Source organism: Poeciliopsis prolifica, unplaced genomic scaffold (genome assembly GCF_027474105.1).
Source record: "Poeciliopsis prolifica strain line A6 unplaced genomic scaffold, Auburn_PproV2 SCAFFOLD017, whole genome shotgun sequence".
In the NCBI taxonomy this organism is placed as follows: domain Eukaryota; kingdom Metazoa; phylum Chordata; class Actinopteri; order Cyprinodontiformes; family Poeciliidae; genus Poeciliopsis; species Poeciliopsis prolifica.
This window is the reverse complement of record NW_026562392.1, coordinates 10,877,059-10,890,566: the sequence shown is the minus strand read 5'-3', so window position 1 is coordinate 10,890,566 and position 13,508 is coordinate 10,877,059. Positions and strand designations below refer to the sequence as shown.

Genomic DNA, 13,508 nt, shown 5'->3' with positions numbered 1-13,508 from the left:
AATATTAATTTATGATTCTCAGGAAAGTAAAATCTTTTCTTTATTTTTACGGAAAAGCTTTGAATTTGTAAAGAAAGTCGTCAACACACTGCTGTTTTTTGGCCATTCTATTAACTTTCTGTATAATATTCAATTACTTTTTCCAATTTTCTTGCTTTGAAATAGAATGTGCAGTGTCCCCATTGCATTTGCGTTTATTAAAATACAACTTGAAAATTGTGACGTTTACTCACCTTTTTAAACAGTGCTATTGTTATGAACATAACTGTAAATCAAAAAATGTTAAAATTGTAATGTTTCCCTTACAATGTAAGCAATGCTAATGGAACGGTTTTCTTTTTACAATCTATATATGTGGGTTAAGTTAGACCACAATAATAGGACTCTTTCTTCTTTTTACGAACAAACAAGACACATAACACTAGACAGAAGTCAAGACATGTCAACTAACTGGTCACCAGAAACTTTCAGTACTCCCAGTGGTCCAGGTGACGTTTTTGGGTGTACTTTTTCCGTACCCAACTTACTTGGTGTTCCTGAAGAGCAATGGTTGGACGGTTGACTGGCAGTGTTTTGTATTTTGTTTCAAGTCTTGCAAAAAAGAAGTATAGTTCTTTCACTAGTAGGGAATGAGAGAAGACAATTTTAGTTCAGTAGATGCACCATTGGCTGCAAACACAGCACAAAGCCTGTGTGGATAGGAGAGAGGGACTTGAAATTGTTCAGAGGATGGAAGAAGCAAACTGTGCAATGAGAAAGTGACCTTTAATCAACCTCAGGTCAAGACTTCCCTGAGCAGAACAGATCATTCCATCTGAGCTGTTTTACAGTTTTCTGGAAGTTTGTTCCAAATTTTTGGTGCATAAATGTGAATGCTGCTTCTCCTCGTTTGGTTCTGGTTCTGGGTTATGGGTGTCAGTAGCTGAACGAGCCCATAAAGTCTACCACCTAGACAAGAAACTTTGAGCTTTCCTTCCAAGCAATTTACCTTGCTCATGTCTGGACGGGCCAAAGGCCTTAGAACAAGGTGAAGAGGATCTATGAGCTGCACATGGCTGTTTTGTGTATGAGAAAATAACCCCAAGTTATGTCTAGATTAAGTCAAACATATGTCTAAGTGTGGCTCAGTCAAAGTACAGAAGTGCAAACTATAAATGCAATGGAGAATCTGTTGCAAGATTTGAGAATTGTTGCCCAAAGCTGCTTTCCATTCAGTAATATAGTTATTTTTGCAAAGTTGAGAGAGCAAATTGCTCTCCAGATGTACAAAGCCTCTAGGACCATACCCCAAAATACTTAAGGGTGTTTTCTTCTTCTCTTTTGGTTTTTCCCACAGTCTATTTCCATTTAGTCCTGTCCTCTGCATCCCCCGCCCTCACATCAACCAAGTCTTAGTCCTATTTCACCACATCCATAAATCTCCTTTGTGGTCTTCTTTTCGCTGGTTCTACCATATATTCACTTAAAGCGGAGTGATCACAGATCCTTGCCAGACTGTCAGATATTTTGAGGTTGAAAAAAATGTAAATAATGTGTCATTTTCTTTAATTTCAGAATTGTATTATTTGTGTTCTTGTGTCACATCAGACCCCAATAAAATACAAAAAAGCTTATTTATTACACTGCCCTTATTCCTCTTCAGTTATCACAGCTCATTGTTTATGAATGCAAAAGGTACTCCTATATATTTCATTGTCACTATCCACTTTGAAGACCCCAAAATGCAAACTTCCACACATCACACCACAGATCTGCAAACCAAAGTGCCACTTGCCTCTGCCTTGGCATTGCCTCTTTCACATCTCAGTCAGAAATAACCTACCTACCTACCTGCCTAGTTTTCTTATACCCAAGTTCCATTATTTGTTTATACCTGTCTATCCTTCATGAGAGTTCTTAATCTTGTATCTATTTTTATTTCACCCACATCCGAAATGAATCCAGCCTTGATTGCACTGATTACACACTGGGAAGATGTAGTTGTTTTAGCCTCCTTTCCTGCCTGGAGCCTCTCTTCCCTGTCTGTCTGTCTGTCTGTGTGTGTGTGTATCTGTGTGAGAGGTCTTGATTGCAGAGAAAAGATTGGTTCCTGAGGACTGTGCAGAGTCCCACCAGCTGCAACGGCTTCTGCTGGAGGGCTTCCTTGAATTAATCAACCCAGCCAACGTCACTCACAACGCAGACTCTGCAACTCTGTTTTTTGTTTATTGTTTGATATTTCTGTGTACAACTGATTTTTTGTTATTATTTAGTTTTTGCTATTAGTGCTGCCAATGCATTATGACAATGTGGAAAAACAGAAAAGCAAGAAATCACATAGGTACACACAGCCTTTGTTTAATACATTGTTGACACACATTTAACAACAATTACAGTCTCAAGTCTTTTTGAATATGATGCAACCTGCTTAGCTCAACTATCATTAGGCAGTTTCACCCATTTTTCTTTGCAGTTCTTCTCGAGCTCCAATAGGTTGGATGGGAGATGTATGTGCAACTGTTTTCTGGTCTCTCCAGAGATGATCAATGAAATTCTAGTCTGGACTCTCTGCTCCGGAATGCTGACAGAACGGTTTTGAAGCCACTCCTTTGAGATCTTGGTCATATGTTTTGGGTTGTTGTCCTGCTGAAAAATGAGCTATTGCCCCAGTGTACGGTCAAGGTGCTCTGGAGGAGGTTCACATTGCTGTACATTGCTGCATTCATCTTTCCCTCTTCGTCACTAGCCTGCCAGACCTTCTGCTGAAAAATAAAATCCCGTAACATGATGCAGCCGCCACCATAGTTCACTGTAGGAATGGTATTAGCCTGGTGATGATTCATGTCTGGTTTCCTCCAAACTTGATGCCTGGCAAACACACCACAGAGTTCAGTCTTTGTCTCAGGTGTCTTTTGTCAAACTCCAGACAGACATCTTTCATCTAGTTTGATGAAAGCTTTTCAAACTGTGGCTTTTATAAAAAGTGGCTTCTTTTATAAGAAGTGGCTTTATAAGAAGTGGCTTTTATCTGGCAACGCTACCATACCAATTGGTGGAATCACCTTGTGCAACTTTTTGCTAAATCCTTAACAAAAATGCTCCTCACAATGTGGCAGCAATATTGGAGTTGAACAAAGACTTTAACTATTTCGTACAATTTATTTAAAAAAAAAAAATCCTGGTCTGTCCCTTTAAGAACCAACTCTAGCACTGAAATGGGGGGAGGACAGAAAGCGGTGGGGGTTGTTTGGGGGAGGTTTGTGTGCCTTTGTCTGTTTCTTGCCCCCCAGCGGTAGAATGCAATGACCGCCCCTGCTCCCTTGACCTGTCAAATTCACTGTTGGCTTGGATACAAATGCCGCCCAGTGCGCATGCGCCGTGCGCAGCCTTCCGCGCCTTCTGCAGGAGCTGTACGAGCTCCAGGGCTCGGTGATCTTCCTCCTGGCACAGCATCACGTTTGTTCAGTTCCGAGCCCAGCTGCCACAGTCGCGGTGCTTCCCCAGAGAGACCAGCCTTCGCATGGCTAGATGTCTGCCGAGCCCCGTGCTCCTCTCCCTCGCTGCCGCTGTGGTTGTTTTTCGACGGGAAACTCTCCTCTCCCAGTAGCTGGTGAGTATGTTCGGGTGGCGAGCGGGCTGCTCTGGTCCAGGAGCTTCGCAGCTCTCCACCGCTGGTTGTTTCCTCCCTCGCAGGCCTCCTCCAGAACGTGGTCAGCCTCGTCCTGCTGGTTAGCCTTCACTCTAGCAGCCCCTCCGAGATGTTGGAGGACAACCTAGCGTGAAGGCTAGATGCTAACCTAAACAATTGCCGCAGAGAAAACGGAGCACGTTTTTTTTTTTAGCAGCTCTTCAACTTAAACAGGACAAGTCAGCACTTTATTTACAAAAGAAAAAAAAAAAAACATTTAGCGATAGATTGAAACGTAAATGTGGAAACCTGTTACCTCCGGGGGTATTATCCTAATTAGCTTTCTAACCTTGCTGCTCCGCACTGTTTATGTTTATGCTGCTCTCCAGGAACTGTCTCACCTGCTTACCTGTGAATTAGCATAGACTTCTGCAACAGAAATGTGAAAATATAGACATTTTCACATTTTAAACCGATTTAACTAACTAATTTAACTAATTACGCTTTAATCTTGATTCTGAACGGCCCTTCTGCACACTTTGATCCGAGGTGTGTTATTATTACACTATTACTTCAAATAGTTGCACTAGTCTTTTTTACCCTGAACCGTTTTCTCATAACTAATCAACAAATCTTAGTGCGTTTGATTTGGATTTATGTGATAGACCAACACCGTATACTGTATCATTGTAAAGTGGAAGATATACATGGTTTCTCAAAAGAAATCAAAAAATTGTGGTTTGCATCAGTATTCAGCTCCCTGCACTCTGATACCTCAACCTAAACAGTCATGCTGGGGAGGGATAGCAGGAATGGCATAAGCAGCCACCACGTATGATTGAAAACATACCATGATGATGCACAGTGGTAGCTGCATCATCGGCTGAAGCTATGGTGAGGTTTGACCTTTCAGCAGCACAGTGACCCTAAAAGAAAAAGCTAAACTTTCAGTTTGCAGGTGTGCAAAGCTAGTATGGACCCTTAAAGACTCGTAGGGCTGCAGTCTCGCTATTTTACACATTAGGAACTCAAAATAAGTACCGATGCACAGTTTGACTTGTATATATTGAATAACTTTAAAACAGTGTGTCATTCTTCCCCAGTTCCATGTAAGGCACAACGTTTTGTTGATCTATCGCATAAATATGTTCCAGTTTATGGGTTTTGATTACTTCTGTTTGGAACTTGTTCACCTAAGCTGAAATAAGCTGGAAAGAAATAATTGAAACTGAAATTATTTGGATTTGGTGCTTAAGGGGTTGAAATGAAGTTGAAGACTTTATTCAATGTTTCTCTCTGACATATGAGAATAATGAATTGGAGGAAGAATGAGAAAGTTCATAAGCATTATATCTTCACAGCAAAAGTGACATACAACAGAAAAAGACATGGTTTGCTCACCTTGAGGAAGAGTGAGTGTAGCCACCATGTTTTGTAGTTGAAGCTGAGGTAAATGTGTAAAAGCTGAGCCATTTCTCTTTATTTGCGTCTGTGATGCACAGATCAACTGCAGATCCCGATGGATTGACAATTTCTGTCCCTATCTAAAGATTTCAGACACCCCTCACAAATCTCCTGGTAAAAATAAAATCACAACTTTTAGTAATAGTAGTAAGATTTACTTTGCTGCCAAAATATTAGAATATTTGAATTCTGTACTTCATCTCTGAAGTGCAGAAATTGTACTATGAAGCAAGAAATGTCATCAGTTCTTTCTTGGACATTCTCTGACTTTTATGACAACATGAATTGTTTAAGGCAGTGTTCTCATATTGCAAATGTTATCTGTCTCTGCTTCAGCACACCTGGCTCCAATATAAGCTCAGTAGCAGAGCTCTGTAGAGTGAATCAGTTTTACCATTTAATTAAAGTGTGTAGGACAAGAGGCTCATCTAAACGTTGCAGGACTCCGGCCCTCGAGGAATGGAGTTTGAGACCTCTGGAAAACATCCTCAATGCATTCAGCGCTTACTGAATGCAAAATGAAAAGCGTCAGTGAATGAGCCGTTTGTTAATTCATTTACTAATCAAAGAAAATGGGAATCTTCAGTCTTGATGCAAAATTTCTTAATTTTCTGTTGAATATAAACTTGTGCAAGTTTTCTCTCAAGGTTGAACAATCAACCAACCAAGCATCCTATTGATTACATCTGATATGTGGGCTTGCAGAGAATTTTTAAAATCTGTTACATTCTCTTAAAGCATGCTCCTATATAAACTCCCATCGTTTCTCAAAACCTCCCTGCCTTTTCTTTAAAGGAAATCCTGATTTCTGCTGCATACTGGCTCTTATGTACTCCAATCCGCCATCTTTCCAGCTTTGATTACAGCTCTCCTGGAGTCACATATGATTTTCAACATGTGTGTATGTGGGGAACTAGGATTTCTCTCCAGACAGTATCAAATGTTACGTAGGGCTGCATATTAGAAAGTCTTGCCATGGCAATAATATTGCGATGATGATATCCGTCATGGTATGTGGCAGTTGTCTTCCTTCTCTTTCTGATCTGTGCTCCCATAACTCTGTGGCCTTTAGCATTCAGGACAAGGTCATTTGTGTCCAGCTTAAGCATCTGCTATTGCGAGAGTCTGTCCAACTAGATAAATATTACAGTAGCATAAACAATCCAAGGATATAAGAGTTGGACTGTATTAGCCAAAAATTATAGCGCTCCAAACAGTGATATAATTTGCAGTTCTAATATTATGTAATAAAGCAGCTCTGTGATTGAAACAAGGGTAAATAATTGTAGTGCACACAAATATTAATTTATCATGTTTTTTTTAATGATTACACAAAAAAATAGATTGTTCCTCAATTTTTTTTGTTTATGTCATACTTTGTTTAAATTTATATATTTAAATAAAACTTGATTTATAAATATAATTTTTCTTTCAGGAATATGAGAAAATAATAGAACAGATTATTGCCACGCTAAAGCATTTGGACTTAGAAAATATCTTAAACATAAAGCTGATCTGACTTTGTACAAATGACGGCAAGTCATATAGTTTCATTTAAATGTTGCAAATATTTCAGCAGCTTTGTTGTGTCCATTGAAGCTTTCTCCACATTCCAGTTGATCTCAATTCAGTCGAGTGATGTCTTCTCCCAGATGGTAGATTAACCCACGACTTGGTGGCACTCTTGACTAGTCGGTAATGATTCAGTAGGCTCCCTTTTAGTATTCCTCCTTCAAAATGATTACCAGCGAAGGGACCAAGACCCTGATGACTCTCTGGCCATCCTTACCGATTGTTGCAGTCTTCCTGTCAGCTAGACTGCAGTTTCTGTTGCCAAGATGGGAAGCAGCTTGTAGGGGAGGCTCTGAAGACTGCTGTGGTGAGGATGGAGGAGGGGAATTTTCTCCTGCCTTAGCCTCCCGAGGAGTTGTTCTTGCTGCAGAGCTTTCTTCATCAGTCATGTGGACTAGCAGATATTTAGCACTGCTGTACCACTGATCATCTTTACAGGGGAGCTGCTGATGCTCAATCGAGATGAATATCTATGTTTAGCCAATAAGGCTAATAAGGGAATAAGGGAAGTGATGCTTGGTCTCCACACCACCTCCAAAAATACTTTTCTTGTCATTTCATTCACATCCCAAGGAGTCCCAGTGCGGTTGTACCATTGATGCATGTAATGCACTGCTTTGAGCTGAATTTGGTGGCATAGTCATGCCTGACATGCCTGACATTGGCCTACATTAAAGGTATTCTGATGTAAACATGGTCGTCAATATACATTTCTGGCATCCTGTTGCATGATTCTGGATGGGATGTGTTAGAAAGCAAGTGACCATTTCAGCATCATTGTGAAACAGGCTAGAGGATTAGTGACTGGGTCAGGACATCTCCAATCTCTGGCAGGACAATGGACCCTACCGCTAAACAAAAAATGGTTTTATGAGCTTGAGTTTAAGGTGTGGACTGCTTGGACATTGGAGGCCCTGCCTCGCTAGTTGCAAGACTCAAATAATTTACTTTCAATGTTTTAGGGACAGAGAACAGATGTTATGCCTGATTTATGTAATTTATGTAGTGATTTTACTGTGACAAAAGGTTTTTGTTTATATTTTACCTAAATTACCCAACCTCTGTCAGACTGTCAGAAACAAAAACATGCGTATCATGATTGAATCAGTCCACGTTAAGGCATTACAGTACTGCAAGATATTAAGATGACAACATCAGAAAATGATAATAATAATGATAATACAGACCTTTGGGCCCTTAAATAACTTTGAAACATCATAATATGTAGGAGAAAACATAAATTATCAATATATGTACATATATATATATATATATATATATATATATTGATATATACAGCAATATATATATTATTGATGTATAGAATGCATGTTGAATTGGAATATAGCATCTAAAAATGACAGAACTTCTTTCTGATGTGAATATGGGATACACTGCTATTGCTATGAGAATTTATTCAGAATATATTGAAGGTGGCTTTAAGACTTTTGTTAAATAAGCCCAGATGGACCAGTGCTAGTGAACTGTTTGTATCTAGCACTTTGATGGCTGTTTTAAGGAAGCTTATGTATCAATTTATTTGTCGTGTAAAACGAGTCTAATAATAGAATTATTCTATTGTTGACGAATGTTAAATATAGTGTCGTAAAATACTCATCTGTACTCTGGAGACATTGGTATGATTACCTCCTGACGGGTTAGTTGCCATTTTTTAACGCACTTTTTATTCTTTCATTGTTTTTCTTTTCTTTTTATGTATATTTGGACTTTGAGTCTATCTATATTGTGCAACCCAAGATCTGTTTATGACAGATTCACTGTTAGAGGTCTTTTACAATCCGACAGAACTAAAACCACAACATTTAATATAATAGTTTTTTAATATTATTATTAAAATTACACAATAACTGATCAATCTCAGTGAAACTTGATCATGTTCTGAAAAATAGTATATTGTTCAGCAGCAAACCACAGCGAAGCAGGACATGTGGGCTTTACGATATAATCAATTTCACCTGTGACAAGAATTAACTCAAAACAAACCTGTTTGTCCTTGTAGACATCTGGTTAGAATCTACTGCTGCAGAGTATAATTTCTGTAAAAATAATAATAAAAAAAGAACCTGATGACTCTGCTGATGGCAATCTGGCACAGCTGTTTCTTTAGGTCGGAATCCATCTTCTGCCGCATGGAGCTCTGTGAGGTCAGGTGTTGAAGAAAATGCAGCCGATGCACCCTGAAGGCCTGCCAAAGCAGAGCCATCATAGCAGTTTTTATTTGTTTATATCTTTAATGTAATAAAGACAAAGTGCTTACTGGTTTCCCTGATTGTAATGACAATATTGTTTATTTTGCCAGTTTTGAAACTGAAATCCCTTGCATTGTTTTGATTTGTCTTGTAAGATTTGCAATGTCCAGGTCTTTCTTTGTTACATGTATAGAATATTTATTAACTTGTAATTTATGGTTCACAGAATAACCCTTTTTATGGTCAGAAAATAAAATAAATGATCAAATTAGGGTAAAAATATTTTCACTCTAAAACATATTTTATGCTGTTGAAATTGATTTGTGTGTGTTTGTGTCTGATTTACAGGGATCCAAAGAGCTTGACCAGAAGACCACGCTTTGCATTGTGACGTCTCACCGCCATAATGCTGGGGTTGCAGGGAAATTCTTCAACGCCCAAGGTGTATCGCTGCGTGGCGTGTTCAGACACCTTCAACGGATTAGCCTCCCTACTGGTACATCAGGCTACTCATGCAAGTACCGAGCCCAAGAGCTCTGCCCCATCTCCAGCACGGCCTAACAGCCTGGTGGAAAGCCAGGTCAGGAATGATGTCCCAGCTACTGAAAAGCCTGCTTCTTTGACTCATCTGTCTGACAGCCCTGCAAATTCTTTCTACATTTGTGATTGTGGGGACGAATTTCTAGACTTTCATCTTATGCTGGAGCATAAACGTTCACATGTCCGTCAGCGACAGCAACCTGTGGAGGATAATGTTTCCCTGCCTGGTGGAGCAGAGAATAATCATGTCTTCTCAGCCCAACAAACATCATTCGCCCCCGTTCTAGAGGCAGGTTTAGACCTCAGCTCCCCCTCCACTTCCAAGTCCTCAGGCTCTGAGGTACCCACATCAAATGCACTTTCAAGAGATGTGGCCTTGGAAGACAGTGTTGCCATGGTAACCCCTCCTCATGGCCACCACACACCCCCTCAAGATGTCAGTGTGAAACCAATTGAGGGCATGTCTACCACAGGAGAGCCTTTGCAAGAGAGCAAAGAAGACATGGATTTGGAAGAGAACACCAGTTCAGTCTCGCTCTCTGATCAGCTGGAAAATTTGCAAAAAAACAAAATCCTCATGAAGCTGCTGGCTTCTGCGTATCAGAACTGCATGCCGTCTTCCGATTCTGAGAATGAAAGCAAACACAATGTCATCCCAAAGCAAGAAGACATTCCTATTGATATAAGCCCAGTAGCTAAAGCCGAAACGTCTCAGAACAACGATCTGTCCATTGTCCAGATGAGGCGACTGCTTGTTAAACCTGGAATAAAGACAAAGGCCCCACCCATCAGCAGAGTTCTGGCTTCAAGTAGGAAGAGAGTCGTCTCTCTTACTAAGACTATGTCTCCTGTTGTGGTTCTGGAGACACGCCAAAAGCTTATGGATCCAACTTTAAAAGGGCTTTATGGAAGATATCAATGCGGCCGTTGTCGTAAGGTCTTTCCAAACTTGGACAGATTGACAGAACATCATTTTTTGCATAAAAAAGAAAGGATTAAATGTTGCCGCCGTTGCAAACAGCTAATTATTGGACGACTGCCTTTTTCCGACAATCACGTCTGCATTCAGATGAGAAACAACTGGCCAGCAAAGAATCTTCAAAACAAATCACCCTTTGGGTCCAAACTTGTGCCATTTCATAGTCTGAGCAATGCCAAAAAGGTTTACTTCTGTCCATTGTGCAAAAACAGCTATGCTCGAAGGTGGAACCTTAAGACACACAGGTGTCACGGTGCTAGGTCAGGCGTCCAGGGTCAGGTCAGTCCTTCGTTTCAGAGAATGTCAACTCTGAGGTCAAACCTTGGTGCCCAGACGGCAAGAGTCGAGGATGCAAATGAAGAATTTAAGACGGTCTCTGTGGGAACTGAAGTTGGTGCTCACATCAAAGTTGAGGGGACTTCTGAAGATTCAGGGCTGTCTGCAGTTTCACAGTTGGCTTGGATGCCTCCTGCGAGAACTTTCCCTCCATTTTCCTTAAAAGCCTCCATGTTCGATTCTCTTCAGGACCCTTCACTGGCTTCCCTCGAGGAAGAAGATGAAAACTGGAAAATGGAGGAGAATAACGGGGAAAACGGCAATGAGGGACAGTGGACAATCCCCTTAGACGATGAGTTTCAGGAGCTCAGTTCCACCAACAAACTCGGCAACAACAGACAACAGTCTGGATCTGTCGAACACGCAGAGATACCCCCCCATGCTCTGCCCTACTTTGTCAGAGAAGGAGTAAGGCGTTACCCTTGTAGCAGATGTCACAAAACCTACAGTAAAGCGTCGACTTTGAGACGCCACCTGCTACTGTGTGGAGTCAGGCCACCTGGGTTTGGAAGTTTTTCTCAGAGTCAGCCTCACCGTGCCACGCCTCTAAACACCACTAACATGAAACCAATGTTTTCCTGCTTTGTCTGTGGGAGGGCCTTCAACCGCAAAGATAACATGATGACCCACAGGAAGAGATGTCAGCTGAAGCGAACAATGTCTGGTCTGGATGAAGGGATCATGCTGCAGGGCTTGCAAGTCGACACGCCAGCTGATGGTCAGATCCAGGAGGAGAACAGTGCTGGAAACTGGGGCATCATGTCTCTGCCATCTGTGCTCCCAAGGAGGGTGACGTGCGAGTGTGGGGTGGGATTTACATCCCCGAGGCTTCTCCTGGAGCATCTACAGAAGCATGCACAAGAGTCTTACACATGCCCAACCTGCGGAGAGACCGTTAATTCCTGGGCTGACTATGAAGTTCACCTGCAAATCCACATGCATCCTCAGCACAAGCTGGCAAAGGGACACCGATCGCAGCCTCTTTTACTAAGACTGCAGCAGCCACAGCCTACCCAGCCAGTGCTTCCACCACCGCAGAAACCGCCACGCTCAGAGCCATCCCAACACCCGCACCTGCTCTCCGTAAAAAAGGGGCAGCGGATTGTGTGCACCCGGTGCGGGAATAGTTTTGCCACCCGCTGCTCCCTTCGTAGGCACATATCCTGGAATCGCTGCAAAGGCGTGCGGGCCATGAACCCCCCCTCAAATCCACCCAAAACCTTCCACTGTTCTCACTGCAACTCTGACTTCCCCAACAGCATCAGCCTCGTGTTCCACCAGAGGAACGGAGCATGCAAACCTGCCATCAAGCCCGTCCGCTGCCCTGTTTGTCTTCGCTGGTTCGGCACCACGGACAGTCTGCAGAAACACCTGCTCACTCACAAGCAGCCCGACTCGTTCCGCTGCGACGTGTGTCAGGGAACGTACCGGAGCCTCAAGTCGCTCAAGAATCACCGTAGGAGGATTCATCGCATTCTGGTCGGACAGTCAAAGTCAAAGCTGACTGCCGAATGCCATCTGGATTTAACTGACTGAAGTTCTCTCATGAAAATTGTGTGTATAAAACCAGAATCCATTTTTATTATTTTTTATTCCTTTCATAATTTCAGATTTTCACTTTGCAGAGTCTAAGTGACGGGGGCAAATTCGTAAGCTGTCTTAGTCAAACTTTTAGAAGTTCCTTTAGCTTGCCGCTGCTTATAAATTAGCTTTGTCATAGTGTACATTTTAGGTTTGAATTTAATCCCTGCCATTCATTAGGCTTTTGAGTCTGTAAATTATCCATAACTACTTAATAATCCAAATTTGTTCACGTTTAGTGATGTAGCTTCTTGTTGTTCTTGATGTTAATAAACATACAAGGGTGTGCAATGTCTTGAGTGTATTTTTTGTTCTTATACATTGATTTAAGGCAAAAAAAAAGTAATCAATTTTTTTGAATGGTCTTAAAAATGTAAGTTAAATTCATAAAGTTTGACTTGACTTAAAATGCACTTCTTGGCACATTACAGCAATTAATAGAAGCTTAACACTTAAACTCAGTATAACCCACATAGGGTAACAGGTCTTAAGTGTAAATTTGCATTTCAAGTCATGTCTTTTTATTATTTATTTTTTTTAATTTAGATTTTTTTTCTTCCCCTCAAGGTTTGTATCCTTAAAATATGTGGAGCGGTAATAAAGATGCATCAGAAAAGAAGAATGTACTTCTCTCTCTTCATTACAAAGTGTCAGGTCTTTAAATTAGAATTTTGTAAATGGAATAATTAATGTTTTGAATAGTTTATAATGTGGTTTAGGGATTTAACTAAACATTGCAATTGCTACGTCAAATTTTTTCTTGGTGTGTAAAAAAAAAAATGCTTCATTTCTGTTGCAAACTTAGAAGCCAAATGTGTTAACTCACCAAAAACATGCATTTATAATCTGTGTTGAACATGCCTTTAACAGTAAATCCCCTGAATGTTGCCTGTACTAAAAACTTATGTTTTGGATGATACAAAAAACAAAATAGTCTGGTATTGCAATGTAATTTGCATACATTAAAATAATATTTTTAAGCAGTCTTGTGTTATAGGAAGACACCTGACTGAGCTCTGGAAATAAGTAATAATTAGTTTTTTAAAATATGTTTAGGTTACCTTAAGATTAAATTGAACACACATTGGGACATTACTTAGAAAGCATTCATGTTAGGTTTTTGTATTAAGTCACAGGGATAAAATAAATGTTCACTAAAAAATACAATACCATGCAGATGTATTGATCAAGTGAATGTGTCAGACAACCAAAATAAAAC

General features: G+C 40.6%; 1 protein-coding gene across 1 annotated transcript; it reads left to right on the top strand.

Moving 5' to 3' along the window:
- The first annotated feature begins 3,293 nt into the window (after window positions 1-3,293).
- Window positions 3,294-12,911, top strand: im:7147486 (zinc finger protein 729). The gene is made up of 2 exons (XM_055042262.1): window positions 3,294-3,589; window positions 9,202-12,911. The coding sequence occupies exon 2, from the start codon at window positions 9,260-9,262 to the stop codon at window positions 12,242-12,244; it is 2,985 nt and encodes a 994-aa protein (XP_054898237.1). The 5' UTR covers window positions 3,294-3,589; window positions 9,202-9,259; the 3' UTR covers window positions 12,245-12,911.
- Window positions 12,912-13,508: the final 597 nt, after the last annotated feature.

Coding starts and splice junctions, on each gene's coding strand:
- im:7147486 (XM_055042262.1), top strand. CDS start 9,260: ATGCTGGGGTTGCAGGGAAATTCTTCAACGCCCAAGGTGTATCGCTGC.